The following is a 17,533-nucleotide window of genomic DNA, read 5'->3' on the forward strand; positions in this document are numbered from 1 at the left end:
ATTGTATGTTTGTTAATCTGGCATTTTGTTGTATCTCACTGATGCAGGTGAGATATTGTCTGTTGTCCTTCATCATTGTTACAAAGAGATACAGGTGGGACAGTAGTTCAGTACTGAGTCTTTCCAGATTTTGCTAAAAAAAAGATTAATTCTGTATGAAAGCTTGCTACATTCCCCTCTTGTTCCCTATTTTCTTAAATCCATTTTTTTCTTCCCTAAGGTCTCCAAGTTGCCCAACCTACGATCCCTAAGTCAAGCGCTGCTTCTCGACATCATCGAGTCATTAGCCAATCATATTTCAGACAAGCAGTGTGCAGAGCTGGGCTCGGATATGTGACAATTAATTTTAAACGCTGATTCTCAAATTGTTTTAGAAACTTTGCTCTCTTGTGATCCAGATGAGTAGTATTTATTAAGAAAACTTATTTTATGTAGGACAGTTAGGATACAAGGTTCAAGCTGTTTTGAAATCAGTGTTTGATTCATGTCCTTGACTAATGATATTGGCTGGAAGAAAAAAGTATCGACGCCCTTCCTTTTTGTTTGCTGGTTCAAACATAAAGGTACAAGTAATTTTACTTTTTTTTTTAAATGACACATGGAGAAACTATATCGGCCTTCACTCAGAGGACTTGCACAATTTAGTCATGAAATTTAAAAAGAACAAACCAATTTCATTTTCTGTCATGTATTCTCTTTTTGTCCTTCTAAAGTTATAAATGGAATGAATAAGACTGACATTCCAAGTGTGCATGCGAAGGGCACTAGGTGGGTATCGGCCTCACTGGCTTAATTGCCCAGTAGCTTTGAGTTTGTCTAGTTCACTGTTACTGTTGTATGATATGAGTGCGCAGAGTCAGTGAGTGAGATTCCAGGATTGTAACTGGAGCCCTTTCAATTTATGTCCGCTAATGGAATATACGTCAAGTATTAATTCATTAAGACTGTGTGTAAATGAATACAGATGGTTTTGTTTAGGGGGATCTGATGTCATAAAGATCCCACTTGGTTCCCACCAGGCATCTCAATTGACAAGCTTTGTACAGCATCAAAACATAGAAACCGAATGAGCCATGGCATTGATTATCATGACTGTTGTAATAATGTTTACAGGAATTGTGTAAAGACCTGTTCATACCACATATGTAACCTGATGGCTGGTGTTCTGACAGTAAAAAAAAATCACACTATCAACAGATCTTACATATGAAAAGATCTGAAAATGAGGAACATTAATGTGGGTTAAGTTGTGGCTCCCATCTCCTCTCCTAGCGGCTAATTATGTTGAATCTTTTGCCTGGCTTTTATTTCTATTACTGTTTCGCATTATATCTTGGTGCTGACTAGAAAACTTCCTGCAGAACATCTGTTTCACTGCTGGCTATGATAAAATTTAGATGAAGAGATTTCTTTATCGCTTGTCACTTAGAAGTGAGACACAATCTCTGTCAAGTAATCCTAAATTTAAAAAATATGCAAAAAGACACTCGCAAGGAGCTGGTGGCAGATTTTGAATTTGTTGAACAGTCCACATGCTCATTGGGCTGTGCGCGCGTGGCGAATGTTCTCAGTGAATCATGGTCATTTTGCTTGTGTCTGAAGTTAACTGAAATTCCCAGGGCTTCAGTCACCAACAGTAGTTTTCAAACATCCTTAAGCAGAAGTAGTGTGTATTGGTTATTATTATTTATATCATGTTGCTATTAAGTTGCATTTACAATTTGTCATGATGACATTTATGTAGTTCTAAGTCCGACTCTGAATTGAACAAAGAAAAGCCAGTGACTGCAATTCTACATATGTATCTCACCTATAGTCGTGTAACTGAGAGGATGGCCATAACCGTTCCAAAATTATGCCCCTCTAAACACTTGGGTTAACTGCTGCATAACTTTTTGGGGGAGGGGGGCAGGGGGCAAGTGGGGGAAAAGGAGTTACGACTGAGGCAAATATATTCCAAAGCCTATTAAATAAAGTGATCAAAATTCACTTTAATACTGGTTATATATGTTACAAAATGTTTAACTGTAATGAAATTGTGAAGATTAATCAATGTGTAAAGTAACTTGTACATATCATTAATGTTGCATTATTCTGTTTCTTGTACCTAGTGTAGGCTCTGTTGTGTAGTATTCATAACACTATAAAGTAAGCTGTCATGCATTTGTATTTAACTGTGGTCATTTTTATGTAGAATAGTGGAGAATCTGGGATATGACAGAGGTATATCCTGTGCAAAGCAGTGAAACCACATATAATAGCAGATAGGTTGTATTTGTAAAGGAGCAATGAATTCAACAAAAGAGAAGCCAATAATTTAGGGTAAAAACACACATTCTGCTCATTGCAGTAGAGTGATGTTCAGTCTCTACTTACAGTTCTCTCTAATGGTCTCTCAGCTGGCCTTTTTAAGATGTAGGACCAAGCAGAAGCCAGATTCTTTCCCAAAGGAAGTGTGGAGAAATGAGACTGAGTCACCCTGGGTTACTGTCACACCCCACTTAACGACAACTACCTGTACACAGGAGAGGTCACAAGTATCTGAATCTATGTTACTGATGACTGCCTGTTGTCTTACGGCAGCTGGTAAATCCCACTTTGAAAGAGCAATACTAACCTCTCCAGCACCTTAAAGCAGAAGTTCCAGTGTTGCCAGTACATGGCATGCGGCGCAGATGGTTTATTGTAAAGTGTTCCATGAGGAACCTGTGAAGAAAACAGGTGAGTGGCAGGAATATATAAACTATAAAATGCACTGGTGAAGTGATGGGAGTTATAAATTCCAAGTTGTTGGCATGGCGAACAGATTCGGGTCTAGATACGAGTATCGATGCTGTGCTTCAGGTGGTACAGAGTGGGGACAGAAGTTTAGTTGAGATTCGACTGAGTGTAGATGCCCGATTGTGAACTGCCTTAGGAAGGATGGAGCTGGGAACTGCTTAAACCTGTGCCACTTCAGTTGCAGAGATTTCTTTAGCAAGGCAACAACTTTTCTTGGAGAGCTGCAACTTCAAAAGTAATCTTTCAGCTTGGTATCCTTCATGGGACACTGATGCTTGTGGGTTGAATAAGGAGTCACCGATGGCATCAGTTGGCACAGATGTTGATTCCAGTTAAAGGAGCAATAGGACTAAAGCCTCTCTGTGTCTTGTTAAATACAAGCAATAGGGCGGAACATGTAGGATGCTCCTTTTGCAGCATAAATTGAAGTTGACAGATGGTTTATGGAGAAAAAACAAAAGGCAAACTACTCTGCCGCCTTGTGCCTGGAAGTAAGGCACTTTAGATTTAGGTGAGGCCAACTTCAACAGGATGAGGCAGAGATTGTCCACAGTAAACTGGGCAAATCTGTTAATGGTTAAAGGGGAATTATAGACCGGTAAGCCTGACATCAGTGGGGAAAATGCTAGTGTCCATTATAAAAGATGTAATAGCAGAGCACTTGGAAAACAGTGACAGAATCGGACAAAGTCAACATGGATTTACAAAAGGTAAATCATGCTTGACTACTGGAATTTTTTGAGGATGTAACTGGTAGAATAGATTAGGGAGAACCAGTGGATGTGGTGTATTTGGACTTTCAGAAGGCTTTCGATAAGGTCCAGCATAAGAGATTGGCGTGCAAATTGCATGTGTGCTGTGAGGAGGATGCAGAGAAACTCCAGTATGATTTGGACAGGTTGGGTGATTGGGCAGATGCAGTATAATGTGGATAAATGAGAGTCGGCGGGAATTTCAGCGGCAGCAGCGGGCCTATAAAAGGCTCCAGAGACCAGGTAAGGCGTACCAGTCTCGGAACTCGGAAGGAAGGAGAGAGGTAAAAAGAAATCGAAGTGTGACGTCACCAGAAAGCAGGTAGGTGATTGGTTGGTGAGTATTTCTCTCTCTTTAAACTTAAACGCTGTGGTTTATAGTTTCTAAACTGATAGTGATATCATCTAGAATCGGGGCAGAGGGTATTTAAAAATAATAATAAATGTAATTAATTACATAGAATGGGAGAGCAGGTGATGTGTTACTGCTGCAATATGTGGGAGCTAGTGGACAGCATTGATGCTCACGGTGATCACATTTGCAGTAAGTGTTGGCTGCTCGAGGAATTCTGGCTCCGTGTTGATGAGCTGGAGTCCGAGCTTCAAACACTGAGACACATCAGGGAAGGGGAGAGTTACCTGGACTCTGTGTTCCAGGAAGTAGTCACACCAATTAGATTAACTAATTCAGATGTAGTCCGTGGTCAGGGACAGGAGGGTGTGACTATGAGTGAGGCAGGTACGGGGATCCAGGAGGTAGTTTTGGAGGAGCTGCAGCCTTTGCTCTTGTCCAACAGGTTCGAGGCTCTTACTCCCTGTGAGGACAGGAGCAGGGACTGCAGGGAGGATGAGCAACCTGGCCACAGCACCGTGGAACGGGGGGCCATTCGTAGTGGTAGGGGATAGTATCATAAGGGGGATAGATAGAGTTCTTTGCAGCTGAGAGCGAGAGTCCTGAAGGTTGTGTTGCCTGCCCGGTGCCAGGGTTAAGGACATCTCCTCTGGGCTGGAGAGAAACTTGGAGTAGGAGGGGGGAGGATCCAGTTGTCGTGGTCCATGTTGGTACCAACAACATAGATAGGACAAGGAAAGAGGTTCTGCTGAGGGAGTATGAGCAGCTAGGGGCCAAATTAAAAAGCAGAACACAAGGGTAATAATCTCTGGATTACTACCTGAGCCATGAGCAAATTTGGCTAGGGTAAATAAAATCAAACAGTTAAATGCGTGGCTCAAAGGCTGGTGTGGGAGAAATGGGTTTTGCTTCTTGGGACACTGGCACCAGTACTGGGACAGGAGAGAGCTGTTCCGTTGGGACGGACTTCACTTGGCCAGTGCTGGGACTAGAATCCTGGCGAATCGAATAACTAGGGCTGTAGAGAGGGCTTTAAACTAATTAGTGGGGGGGAGGTTTCAAGAGAGCGAAAAATAAAAATGTCAGCGGAGAAGACAATAGAGCAAAGTAGCAGTGGGGAAATTAAAAACCAGAGCGTGTCAGGAAGGGACAGAATATATAAAGGTAAAGTAGTAAAGGGGGTAAAAGCAGGAATTAATTGTCACAAAACATATTTAAAAGTTCTTTATCTGAATGCACGTAGCATTCGTAACAAAATAGACGAGTTGACGGTACAAATAACTACACATGGGTATGATCTGGTGGCCTTACAGAAACATGGCTACGAGGTGACCATGACTGGGAACGAAACATCCAGGGGTATTTGACTATTAGGAAGGACAGACCGGAAGGAAAGGGAGGTGGGGTGGCTATGTTAATAAAGGATGGAATCACTGCAATAGTGAGAAATGATATTGGGTCAAAGGATCAGGATAGTGAAACAGTTTGGGTGGAGATAAGGAATAATAAGGGGAAAAAATCACTAGTGGGCGTAGTCTATACGCCTTCTAACAGTTGCAACTATTGGTCGGAGTATAAATCAGGAAATAGTTGGGGCTTGTAATAAGGGAACAGCTATAATCATGGGAGATTTTAACTTCATATTGACTGGACAAATCAAATTGGGCAGGGCAGCCTTGAGGAAGAGTTCATAGAGTGCATTAGGGATGGGTTCCTTGAGCAGTATGTTACGGAACGGGGCAGGCAATCTTAGATCTGGTCCTGTGTAATGAGAGGATTAATAAAAAATGTCCTAGTAAAGGATCCCCTTGGTATGAGTGACCATAACATGGTTGAATTCCAAATTCAGTTGGAGGGTGAGAGAGTTGGATCTCAAACCAGCGTACTAAGCTTAAATAAAGGAGACTATGAAGGTATGAGAGCAGAGTTGACTAAAGTGGACTGGGAAAATAGATTAAGGTGTAAGACGGTACAGGAGCAGTGGTGTACATTCAAGGAGATATTTCACACCTTTCAAGAAAAATATATTCCACTGAGGAAAAAGGGGCGTAAAAGAAAAGACAGCCATCCGTGGTTAAGTAAAGTAATAAAGGATAGTATCCGACTGAAAACAAGGGCATATAAAGTAGTCAAATCTAGTGGGAGGATAGAAGATTGGGAACCATTTAAAAGCCAGCAAAGAATAACTAAAAGATTAATTAAGAAAGGGAAGATAGATTATGAAAGTAAACTAGCAAAAAATATAAAAATAGATAGCAAGAGTTTCTACAGTTATATAAAAAGAAAAAGGGTGGCTAAAGTGAATGTTGGTCCCTTGGAGGACGAGACCGGGAAATTAGTAGTAGGAAACATGGAGATGGCAAATACGCTGAACAAATATTTTGTATCAGTCTTTACAGTAGAGGACACTAAAAATATCCCAACACTGGACAAACGGGGCTATGGGGGGGGGGGGGGGAGGAGCTAAACACAATTAAAATCACTAAGGAGGTGGTACTCAGTAAGATAATGGGACTTAAGGCGGATAAACCCCCTGGACCTGATGGCTTACATCCTAGGGTCTTGAGAGAAGTAGCAGTAGGGATTGCGGATGCATTGGTGGTAATTTTCCAAAACTCCCTGGATTCAGGAAAGGTCCCAGCAGATTGGAAAACTGCTAATGTAACGCCCTTATTTAAAAAGGGAGGTAGACAAAAGGCTGGAAACTATAGATCAGTTAGCCTAACATCTGTGGTTGGTAAAATGTTGGAGTCCATTATTAAGGAAGCAGTAACAGGACATTTGGATAAGCATAATTTAATCGGACAGAGTCAGCATGTTTTTATGAAGGGGAAGTCATGTTTGACAAATTTGCTCAAATTCTTTGAGGACGTAACAAACAGGGTGGATAAAAGGGAACCAGTGGATGTGGTGTATTTGGACTTCCAAAACGCATTTGACAAGGTGCCACACAAAAGATTACTGCACAAGATAAAAAATCACGGGATTGGGGGTAATATACTGGCATGGGTGGAAGATTGGCTAACAGAAAACAGAGAGTTGGGATAAATGGTTCATTCTCGAGTTGGCAATCAGTAACTAGTGGTGTTCCGCAGGGGTCAGTGCTGGGACCCCAACTCTTTACAATCTATATTAACGATTTGGAGGAAGGGACCGAGTGCAACGTATTCAAGTTTGCCGACGATACAAAGATGGGAGGGAAAGCAGTGAATGAGGAGGACATAAAAAACCTGCAAAAGAACATAGACAGGCTAAGTGAGTGGGCAGAAATTTGGCAGATGGAATATAATGTTGGAAAGTGAGGTTATGCACTTTGGCAGAAAAAATCAAAGAGCAAGTTATTATCTAAATGGAAAGAAACTGCAAAGTGCTACACTACAAAGGGATCTGGGGGTCCTGGTGCATGAAACACAGAAGGTTAGTATGCAGGTACAGCAGGTGATCAGGAAGGCCAATGGAATCTTGGCTTTTATTGCAAGGGGGATGGAGTATAAAAGCAGGGAAGTCTTGCTTCAGTTATACAGGGTACTGGTGAGGCCACACCTGGAATACTGCGTACAGTTTTGGTTTCCATATTTAAGAAAAGATATACTTGCTCTCGAGGCAGTTCAGAGAAGGTTCACTCGGTTGATTCCGGAGATGAGGGGGTTGACTTATGAGGAAAGGTTGAGTATGTTGGGCCTCTACTCATTGGAATTCAGAAGAATGAGAGGCGATCTTATCGAAACATATAAGATTGTGAGGGGGCTTGATCGGGTGGATGCGGTGAGGATGTTTCCACTGATGGGTGAGACTAGAACTAGGGGGCATAATCTTAGAATAAGGGGCTGCTGTTTCAAAACTGAGATGAGGAGAAACTTCTTCACTCAGAGGGTAGTAAATCTATGGAATTTGCTACCTCAGAGAGCTGTGGAAGCTGCGACATTAAATAAATTTTAAAAGGAAATAGACAGTTTCCTAGCTGATAAGGGAATTAAGGGTTATGGGGAGCGGGCAGGGAAGTGGACGTGAGTCTAGGTTCGGATCAGCCATGATCCTATTGAATGGCGGAGCAGGCCCAAGGGGCCGTATGGCCTACTCCTGCTCCTACTTTTTATGTTATTTGGTGGCAAAAACAGGAAGACATTATTATCTGAACGGCAATAGATTGGGAAAAGGGGAAGTGCAACGAGACCTGGGTGTCCTTGTGCACCAGTCGCTGAAGGTAAGCATGCAGGTGGTTAAGAAGGCAAATGGTATGTTGGCCTTCATAGCGAGAGGATTCGAGTACAGGAGTAAGGATGTCTTGCTGCAGTTGTACAGGTCCTTGGTGAGACCACACCTTGAGTATTGTGTGCAGTTTTGGTCGCCTTATCTGAGGAAGGATGTTCTTGCCATGGAGGAAGTGCAGCAAAGATTCACCAGACTGATACCTGGGATGGCATTAATGACGTATGAGGAGAGATTGGGTCAATTAGGCTTATACTCGCTGGAGTTTAGAAGAATGAGAGGGGATCTCATTGAAACTTATAAAATTCTAACAAGACTGGATGCAGGAAGGATGTTCCCGATGGCCGGGGAGTCCAGAACCAGGGGTCACAGTCTAAGGATAAGGGGTAAGCCATTTAGGACAGAGATGAGGAATTTCTTCAACAAGAGAGTGGTGAACCTGTGGAATTCTCTACCACAGAAGGCAGTTGAGGCCAATTCATTAAATATATTCAAGAAGGAGTTGGATATATTTCTTAAGGCTAAAGGGATCAAGGGATACGGGGAGAAAGCAGGGACAGGGAACTCAATTTGGATGATCAGCCATGATCTCATTGAATGGCGGAGCAGGCTCGAGGGGCCGAATGGCCTACTCCTGTTCCTATCTTCTATGTTTAGTGCACTTCATCGGTATTGCACTTGCCTGCATGCATCAATGCTACCATATGCACATTTCCTGCTCCTATTTTCTATGTTTCTATGTTAAAACGACAGATCATCAGTGGGAGGTGTTCAGAAAATAATTTAAGGTGATACAGAAACAGCTTATACCCCTGAGGGGCAAGAGCTCTACGTGCCAAATAAAACAGCCATGGACACCTAAAGAGGTAAGGGACAGCATAAAACTAAAGGATAGGGCATACAAAAGTGCAAAAAATAGCGCAGTTCCTGCCAAATGGGAAAGTTGCAAAGGGTCACAAAACAGATAGTAAGAGCTACAGAAAGTGAGTATGAAAAGAAACTTTTAAGGATATCAAAATCAATACGAAGAATTTTTACAGTTACATTAGGAAAAAGAGGGTGGTCAGCAGCAACGTTGGCCTCTTAAAAACTGAAAGTGGTGATATTGTCAATGACAATGGGGAAATGGTGGACATGTTGAATAATTACTTTGTGTCAGTACAGGAAACTTTTTTATCCGACACTGATGGGACTGGCGTGGTGCCAGTTGATCAAAAAGTTCGGATTGCAGAGAGGTATACTTACTAAGGTACGAGAGCCCCGTACACGGCCACAGATCCAGGCGTTCCTGTTGCATGGCAACAAGTGCAGGAACCCCGGTTGCACGGCCACTGATATGAAGTAAAACTTAATTGAACCTACTCCTGAATTTTGCCGGTTAAGAGAGATTTCCAGTTATTTAGGTGCCGGTAAAAAGAGTATTTACAGTAGAAGAGGAAGATAGCATGCCGGAAATACCAAAGGAACTAATATTGAATCTGGGACAGGGACTCAATAAAATTAACATAAGTAAATTAACAGTAATGAAGAAAATAATGGCACTGAAGAGAGACAAATCCCCAGGGCCAGATGGTTTCCATCCCAGGGTTTTAAAGGAAGTAGGTGAGCGCATTGCAGATGCCCTAACTATAATCTTCCAAAGTTCTCTCGATTCAGGAACCGTCCCTTTAGATTGGAAAATTGCGCATGTCACTCTGCTTTTTAAGAATGACGAGAGAGGGAAACCAGGGAACTATAGACCAGTTGGCCTAACATCTGTTGTCTGGAAATTTCTAGAGTCTATAATTAAGGATAGGGTGACGGAACACCACAAACATTTTCAGCTGATCAGAGAGAGCCAGCATGGTTTTGTGAAAGGTAGGTCATGCCTGATAAACCTGATTGAATTTTTTGAAGAGGTGGCTAAAGTAGTGGACAGGGGAATGTCTATGGATGTTATTTATATGGACTTCCAGAAGACATTTGACAAAGTCCCTCATAAGAGACTGTTATCTAAGGTAGCAGCCCATGGAATTGAGGGCAAATTATTGACCTGGTTAGGAAATTGGCTGAGCGGCAGAAGACAGAGAGTGGAGTAGGTACTCAAATGGGCAGGATGTGGATTTCAATGTAAGCAAATGTGAGGTCATCCACTTTGGACCTAAAAAGAATAGAACAGGGTACTTTCTAAATGGTAAATAGCTAACAACAGTGGTGGTCCAAACAGACTTGGGAGTTCAGGTACATAGATCATTAAAATGTCACGAACAAGTACAGAAAATAATCAAAAAGGCTAATTGAATGCTGGCCTTGTGTTCTAGTCCTCTAGATATAAAGGGGGTAGAAGTTATGCTGCAGCTATGCAGAACCCTGGTTAGACCACACCTGGAGTACTGTGAGCAGTTCTGGGCACCACACCTTAGGAAGGATATATTGGCCTTGGAGGGAGTGCAGCATAGGTTTACCAGAATGATACCCGGAGTAATGTTGTAAAACAACCCAAGGCACTTCACAGGTTCGTTATCAAACAAAATTTAACACCGAGCCATTTGAGATATTAGGACAGATGCCCAAAAGCTTGGTCAAAGAGCTAGGTTTTAGGGAGTGTCTTAATGGAGGAGAGAGGCAGAGCGGTTTAGAGAGGGATTTCCAGAGCTTAGTGCCTAGGCAGCTGAAGGCTCAGCCGCCAATGATGGAGCGATTAAAATTGGCGCTGCACAATAGGCCAGAATTGGAAGAGCACCGATATCTCTGGTGATTGTAGGGTTGAATGAGGTTACGGAGATAGGGAGGGGTGAGGCCATGAAGGAGTTTGAAAACAAGGATGAGAATTTTAAAATCCAGGCATTGCTGAACCAGGACCCAATGCAGGTCAGTGAACGCAGGGGTGATGGGTGAACGGGACTTGGTACGAATTAGGACACGGGCAGCAGAGTTTTGGATGAGCTCAAGTTTATGCGGGGTGGAATATGTGAGGCCGGCCAGGAGAGCCGGTGGCTAGGGAACGGAGTTCGTGGTGGGGACCGAAGACAATGGCTTCGATCTTCCCAATATTTAGTTGGAGAAAATTTCTGCTCATCCAATACTGGATTTCGAACAAGCAATGTAAAAAATCAGAGACGGTGGAGGGGTCGAGAGAGTTATTATTGAATCTGATTCCACCACCCTTTCAGGCAATGCATTCCAGATCATAACCACTTGCTGAGTAAAAAAAAATTCTCCACGCCTCCCCTGGCTTTTTTGCCAATTATTTTAAATCTGTGTCCTCTGAATACCGACCCACCTGCCAGTGGAAACAGTTTCTCCCTATTTATCAAGCTGAGGTCTAAACAGTGATTTGGTGCATTTAGTTGATTCCCCAGTAGCAAAGAAAAGTTTCTCCAGTCTGTGGCCTTTCAAGATACATAATCATTTTCTTTTGGTCAGAGGAATGGATAAGAGCTGATAATTGGGTACATTTGATTTAAAAGGAATCAAAATTGTGGTCTGAAATCGAGTTGCTTTTCTTCAGATAGCTGGCTGTGATTGTGATACCATGTGGTTAGCTGGTACTTGATCTGAATTTGACCTGTGACTTGAAATGTGCAGTGTAGCTCCCAATTCCAATTCCAATTCCAATTAAAATGCTTTATTGGCATGAAAGTTTACAGAGAACCATATTGCCAAAGCTTACATAGCAAAAAGGTACAGTTTTCCAACATTCTGTAGGTGTCAATCGATTTGACATTTGTTGGGTACATACAATATTACTTTTAAACAATATTAATTTTAAACAGTCTTTGTACTTCATTTGGTACGTTCAATATTAATTTTAAACAGTCTTAATTTTAAACAGTCCTCAGGTTGTGACATGTTGTTACATATTTGGCCCCAAGGTATGGTCTGTCTCCTTCTCCTAGGACTAATCTCAATTTTGACAGATCATCCAATTCCTTGAAATCTGGGGTTGTTTGGCTTAGCTTGTTGAATAATATGTTTCTTGATGATGAAACTTGGGGCCCGACCTCACATACTGGTGGGAGTTCTCCTTTTCCCTCAAAGCAGTTACATTAAAATGAATAATTTCATTCTAATTATTTGTCTGCCTAAATTATTCTTAAAATTTCAACAAAATAAAGCATTTTTCAAGTGCAGTTCAAAAGCGATATGTTTTTTTTAAAGTCGTACTCGTTCAGTTTACATTTCGTACTCTGGTTGTGCCAGCTACTTGTCCAAGCAGAGTTTCTTGGAGAGACTAGTCTGTCATCAGTCGGTTACCACCCGTGTTCCTGCATCAATCGGGAGGTCCCACGCAGGCCGCTCAGCAGCTGCCGCCGCTGGAAGAGATGCCGCGCAGCAAATTTAAGGGGACCGCACAGGGGAAAAAAAAATTAGAGGAAACATTGGTTGCCACACTTCCATATTTTTAAAAAGTTTAGGGTCGGTGCTGTTCACAAACAGCTGATAGAAATTTTTGCTTGCTGTTCATTTCCCTCAGAATACTAATAGTGCTGCTGCTTAGAGGTTCCTGCAGGTTGTCCCAATTAATTATTGTTCAGTGGTGCTTTTGCAACGGGGTTGTTTCCTCGCCAGGCAGTCTCACTTCAAATTTCATTCCAGACAACTGCTGAATTAGAGATGCAATACACATTCATGCACGTGTGTGTGTGCAATTTGGGTGGCTCAAATGTTTTTCTAAGTGCTGTAGCTCTGAATACTGCAACTGTACAATATCATTGTGAAAGAAACTGACATACCTTTTGTTCTTGCATGTTGGCTTACTTTGGATGGAAATATCACTGGCGTGATATAATTTGCGTGAAGCATGTCGGACTGTCCTTTCCCAGTGCCATGTGCAACCAAAGCATGCACATTCTGTGGTACCTCACTTGCACTGTTCCTCTTGGAAGAAGTCAATGTATTCATTAAAATACTCGTCGTTGTATTCTGCTGCTTTGAAGGAGGCTAGTTAGCCCATCATGCTTGTGCCAGCTCCCTGAAAGAGCTATCTGTCCACTTATCTCTGCCCTTTTCCCTGCACCCTCTTAAATTCAAGAGGTTTTTCTGGGACTGTCCTAATGGACCTATTGTTTCAGCATGCTCCTGTCGCACGGAACCTATTTCGTCTTAACTCTTTTATCCCCCCTCCCCCATTGTCCAGTTCCTACCCACCTACATCTGTGACTCTTCTGACACCCTCTTCCACTTTAACAGATTCCAGTTTTCTGGTCCTAAATGTCTCCTTTTTCATTTAGACATACAATCCCTTTACATCTCCATCCCTCACTAGGCTGGCTTGCAGGGTTTCTTCCTTGAACAGTGGCCCAGCCAGTCTCCATCCACGAGCTCCACTGGTGGCTGAACTTGTTCTCGCATTGAACAACTTTTTCTTTAACTCCACTTACTTCCTCCAGATAAAAAGTTTTGCTATGGGAACCCATATGAGTCCAAGCCAATCCTGTATTTCTGTAGGAAATGTTGAAAACTTTGTTCAAGTCCTACTCTGATCCCCTTCCCTGACTGCTTTCTATTACACGATCAGTGCTGCCTCCTGCTTGCTCCCTCATTTAGAGAATTTCATTCACTTTGCTTCAAATTTCCACCCGTCCCTTGCCTTTTACATGGTTGACTCTTCTCTTCCATTCCTTGGCTTCTCCCTCTCCCTCTCTGGGGATGAGCTTTCTACTGACATCCATTATGCAACTTCCCACAACAGAATTTCTGAAATGTTCGAGGATTTCCCTCCACTGTGGTAGACGGGACCCTTGACCGAGTATGTCCCATTTCCTATCCTCACCCCCTTTCTATTCTCCTAACCCCCTCCCCCCCAGCATGATGGGGTCCTCATCTTTCACCCCTCCAGCCTCTGCATTTTGCTAATCATCTTCCACCATTTCCCACATGATCCCAGCACCAAGTACATTTTGCCCTCCTGCTTTGTGAAATGACCATTCCCTCTTCCACCACTTTCTCCTGGCATCTTTCCATGCAAGTGCAGGAGGTGCAACACTTGCCCATTCACTTCCTTGCACACCACTGTGCAGGGCCCCAAACACTCCTTCTGGGTGAGAGAGCAATTTACTTGTACTTCCTCCAACCTACCATACTGTATTTTCTGCTCATAGTGGAGAGGCCAAATACAGATTAGGCGACCGCTTTGTCGAACACCTGTTCTGTCCACAAGTGTGACCCCAAGCTCCTTGTCACCTGTCACTAATTTCTCATCCCATTCCCACTTTGGCCTTCTACACTGTTCCAATGAATTCAGTGCAAGCTCAAGGAACAGCACTGTATCTTTCTACTAAGCACTTTACAGTCCTCTGGCTTTAATATTGACTTTAATAACATCATATCTTAACCATAGCTCCTACTTTCTCTTCAGCAGATGTGCTGGCAATGTAGGGTGGGCATGTTGGCCTTCTGGGGTTGAGAAGGAGTGGGTTGGTGCTCAGGGTGGGGACCTGCTGTTGGAACACCATGCTGACATGGTCGTTTGCAGCCTTGCTGGCAACCTGCTTTCTTTTCTACCAGTCTCTGGACTGCTGGTTTTCCTGCTTTCCTTTCTACCATCCCCATTCCCCCACCTCTTTCAGCTGCTTACGCATTCTCTGTGTCTTGTACATTTCTTGGATTTTGCTCATTCCCCCTATTGTCTCATGCTAATGTTACTTCTGCCATTTAACCATCTATTTGCCACGCGAGCAGTTTACAGGTCACTCTATTTTCTTGTATGTTTTTCTCTCCCTTGCCTTTGTTCTGTTCCTTTCTAAATGTTGTTCATTGGTAATATCTTCCAGTTTTGACGCATGGTCTGCACCCGAAACATTTGTCTGTTCTCAACTGATGCTGCCTGACCTGCTGAGTGTTGCCAGCATTTTCTGTTTTTTCAGATTTCCAGCATCTGCTGTATTTTGCTTTTCATTTCTACACCGAGTGCTGGTAGTGAAGCACCATATGAATCAAGATTCTTAATTGTCTTTTATTTTTGTCCATTTCTACTCTTGATCCTTTTAGTTTTTCTATCTTTTCATTGTTTTACTCTTTTTTTTAATCATTTTTTTTCTTCTTGTCAATTTGTTGACTATTGTTTTTCTTGAAATGTATTTTTAAGCTGCTTCCTTCTTATACGTTGTATTATCTTTCAGTATTTTTCATACTGTTTCAATTAACTGAATGCTTCCATAACGCAATGGAAGATGTACCTTTTACTCTATTTTATTTGAGAATCACGTTTTAATGAAGGTGTTGGTTCACTCTAGTTGTTCTGAAAGGCTTAATATATTTAATTATGTTTCATTGTGTTAACATTTAAAAATAAATCCCCCATCTCTCTGTCCATGCATGTACAGATTGAAAGTATTTAAGTACGATAACATAAGAGCTGTCTTTTGTCTCCACTAGTCCTAGCGCCATCTCGTCTCGTTTTGAATACCTCTTAATGTCTCTTCTCTTTTGTTCTCTCCCAGCCCGACCTCTTAATCTATTTCATTCCCTGTGCCTCTTTAGTCTTGATAAAGGGTTTTGACCCGAAACGTTGACTCTAATTTCTGTCCACGGATGTTGCCTGGCCTGCTGAGTTTTTCCAGCATTTTCTGTTGTTATTTTGAAAGTATTTAAATTTGTGTGCTTTGCTGTAGACAGGTGAGGTGCAACAGACTTGTTACTGGAGTTCAAAAGAATAAAACACAACCATTACGGCCTGGTTCATTTTCACAGAATCACAGAATCTACAGTGCAGATAGAGGCCATTTCGGCCCATCGAGCCTGCACCGACACATATCCCACCCTATCCCCGTAACCCCACTAACACTAAGGGCCATTTTATCATAGCCAAATCAACCTAACCTGCACATCTTTGGACTGTGGGAGGAAACCGGAGCACCCGGAGGAAACCCACGCAGACACGGGGAGAATGTGCAAACTCCACACAGACAGTCGCCCGAGGCCAGATTTGAACCCTCATTTAATGGAAAACGTTTGTTGCAACTTTTTACTACGTGTTCAGTGATACTTTTCGTACCCAGATCAATCCATGGAGTGGCAACTACTTGAAGTGGAAAACGAATTCCTCATATCCTCTCTATCTGGTTTTAGGTTGGGTCAACCCTGGTACTAGGTAGAGTTGTCACCTTTTTTTACCTATGATTTCATATTCTGAAAATTCACCCAGCCCTAGACGGAACTTTGAACAGTGGGTATAGCTTGGAGAATTTTGCTGAATAAAAAAACATTACAAAGGCACAAAATATGACCACTAGCCGTCCACCCAGTGTTTTAATTTCAGACTTTTGCCATCAGTCTTCAATTATCAAAATTATGCAGGAGTCATCTTGCTGTCAGATTGCACAACGGGTGAGGGAAGCACCGTGGTAGCCTGCAGTGAAAACACTTTCCATTACCAAGATGGCTACCTTGTGACCGACAGTGCCGTATCACAAACCCTGCAACAAACTCTCTTCGGATAGGTTGGTGGTCTCCAGTTGGTCAGTTAGATTTCCGGTAGTGCCTGATTGGTTCATCGGAGGAGGAGGGAGATTTGATTTTTTGTGCCGTTTGAAGGAAGGAAGCAAAAAGGGACCGAGAGAGAGCGCGAGCGCCCGAGGACGGACAGACAAAGAGAGAGGGGGAGGGAGAGAGCGCGAGCCCGGGCCCCGATAGTGAGCGCCCGAGGCCGGAGTTATTCCCCGAATTTCCTAGAGAGCGGCAGTGGTCGCTGTTGAGGTAACGCATTTGGGGAGAACTAACAAGGCAAGGGAATACACAATAAATGGTTGGACAATGAGGAGAATCAGAGGGACCTTGGAGTACGTGTCCACAGATCCCTGAAGGTAGCAGAACAGGTAGATAAGGTCGTTAAGGCATACGGAATGCTTGCCTTTATTAGCTGAGGCATAGAATATAAGAGCAGGGAGGTTATGCTTGAACTGTATAAAACACGAGTTAGGCCACAGCTCGAGTACTGCGTGCAGTTCTGGTCACCACATTACAGGAAAGATGGGATTGCACGAGAGGGGATGCAGAGGAGATTTACGAGGATTTTTTTAATTCAATCATGCGACGTGGGCGTCGCTGGCATTTATTGCCCATCCCTAATTGTCCTTGAGAAGATGGTGGTGAGCTGCCTTCTTGAACCGCTGCAGCCCATGTGGTGAATTTACTCCCACAGTGCTGATAGGGAGGGAGTTCCAGGATTTTGACCCAGCAACGATGAAGGAACAGTGATATGCCCGTGTGCTGCAGAAAACTGGTCAAAATAACACCCTATTGAGAGAGCCCTGGCCTCCCTTCTTTATACATTTAGTGTGATTAACGGCGGCTTTCTGTGAAATGGTGTTTATTATTGAGCAAAGTAGCATCATTGCAATGTTAGCAGCATATAAAGCATCATTATATGCCCAATAAGGAGCTTGGAGCCCTGCACATCTAAGTGATTTGATCGCTGGCCCTGCCACTCCAGGATATAAATTGTTCTGCAGGATTT

General features: G+C 42.8%; 1 protein-coding gene and 1 pseudogene across 2 annotated transcripts in view; both read left to right on the forward strand.

The window, feature by feature from the left end:
- The window catches only part of lztr1 (leucine zipper like post translational regulator 1), an 82,377-nt gene extending 80,214 nt beyond the window's left edge, over positions 1 to 2,163 (forward strand). The window contains exon 21 of the mRNA XM_085961919.1: positions 221 to 2,163. Coding sequence (XP_085818045.1) covers positions 221 to 337 — 117 coding nt within the window. The 3' untranslated portion in view covers positions 338 to 2,163. The remainder of the gene's footprint in view (positions 1 to 220) is intronic.
- Positions 2,164 to 16,248: 14,085 nt separating this feature from the next.
- Positions 16,249 to 17,533, forward strand: part of LOC147104533 (uncharacterized) — a 51,497-nt pseudogene continuing 50,212 nt past the window's right edge. The window contains exon 1 of the transcript XR_015072359.1: positions 16,249 to 16,773. The product of XR_015072359.1 is annotated as an uncharacterized LOC147104533 (transcript). The remainder of the gene's footprint in view (positions 16,774 to 17,533) is intronic.

This window comes from Somniosus microcephalus, chromosome 19 (genome assembly GCF_052327205.1).
Source record: "Somniosus microcephalus isolate GS21.2 chromosome 19, FLI_Smic_1.0, whole genome shotgun sequence".
In the NCBI taxonomy this organism is placed as follows: domain Eukaryota; kingdom Metazoa; phylum Chordata; class Chondrichthyes; order Squaliformes; family Somniosidae; genus Somniosus; species Somniosus microcephalus.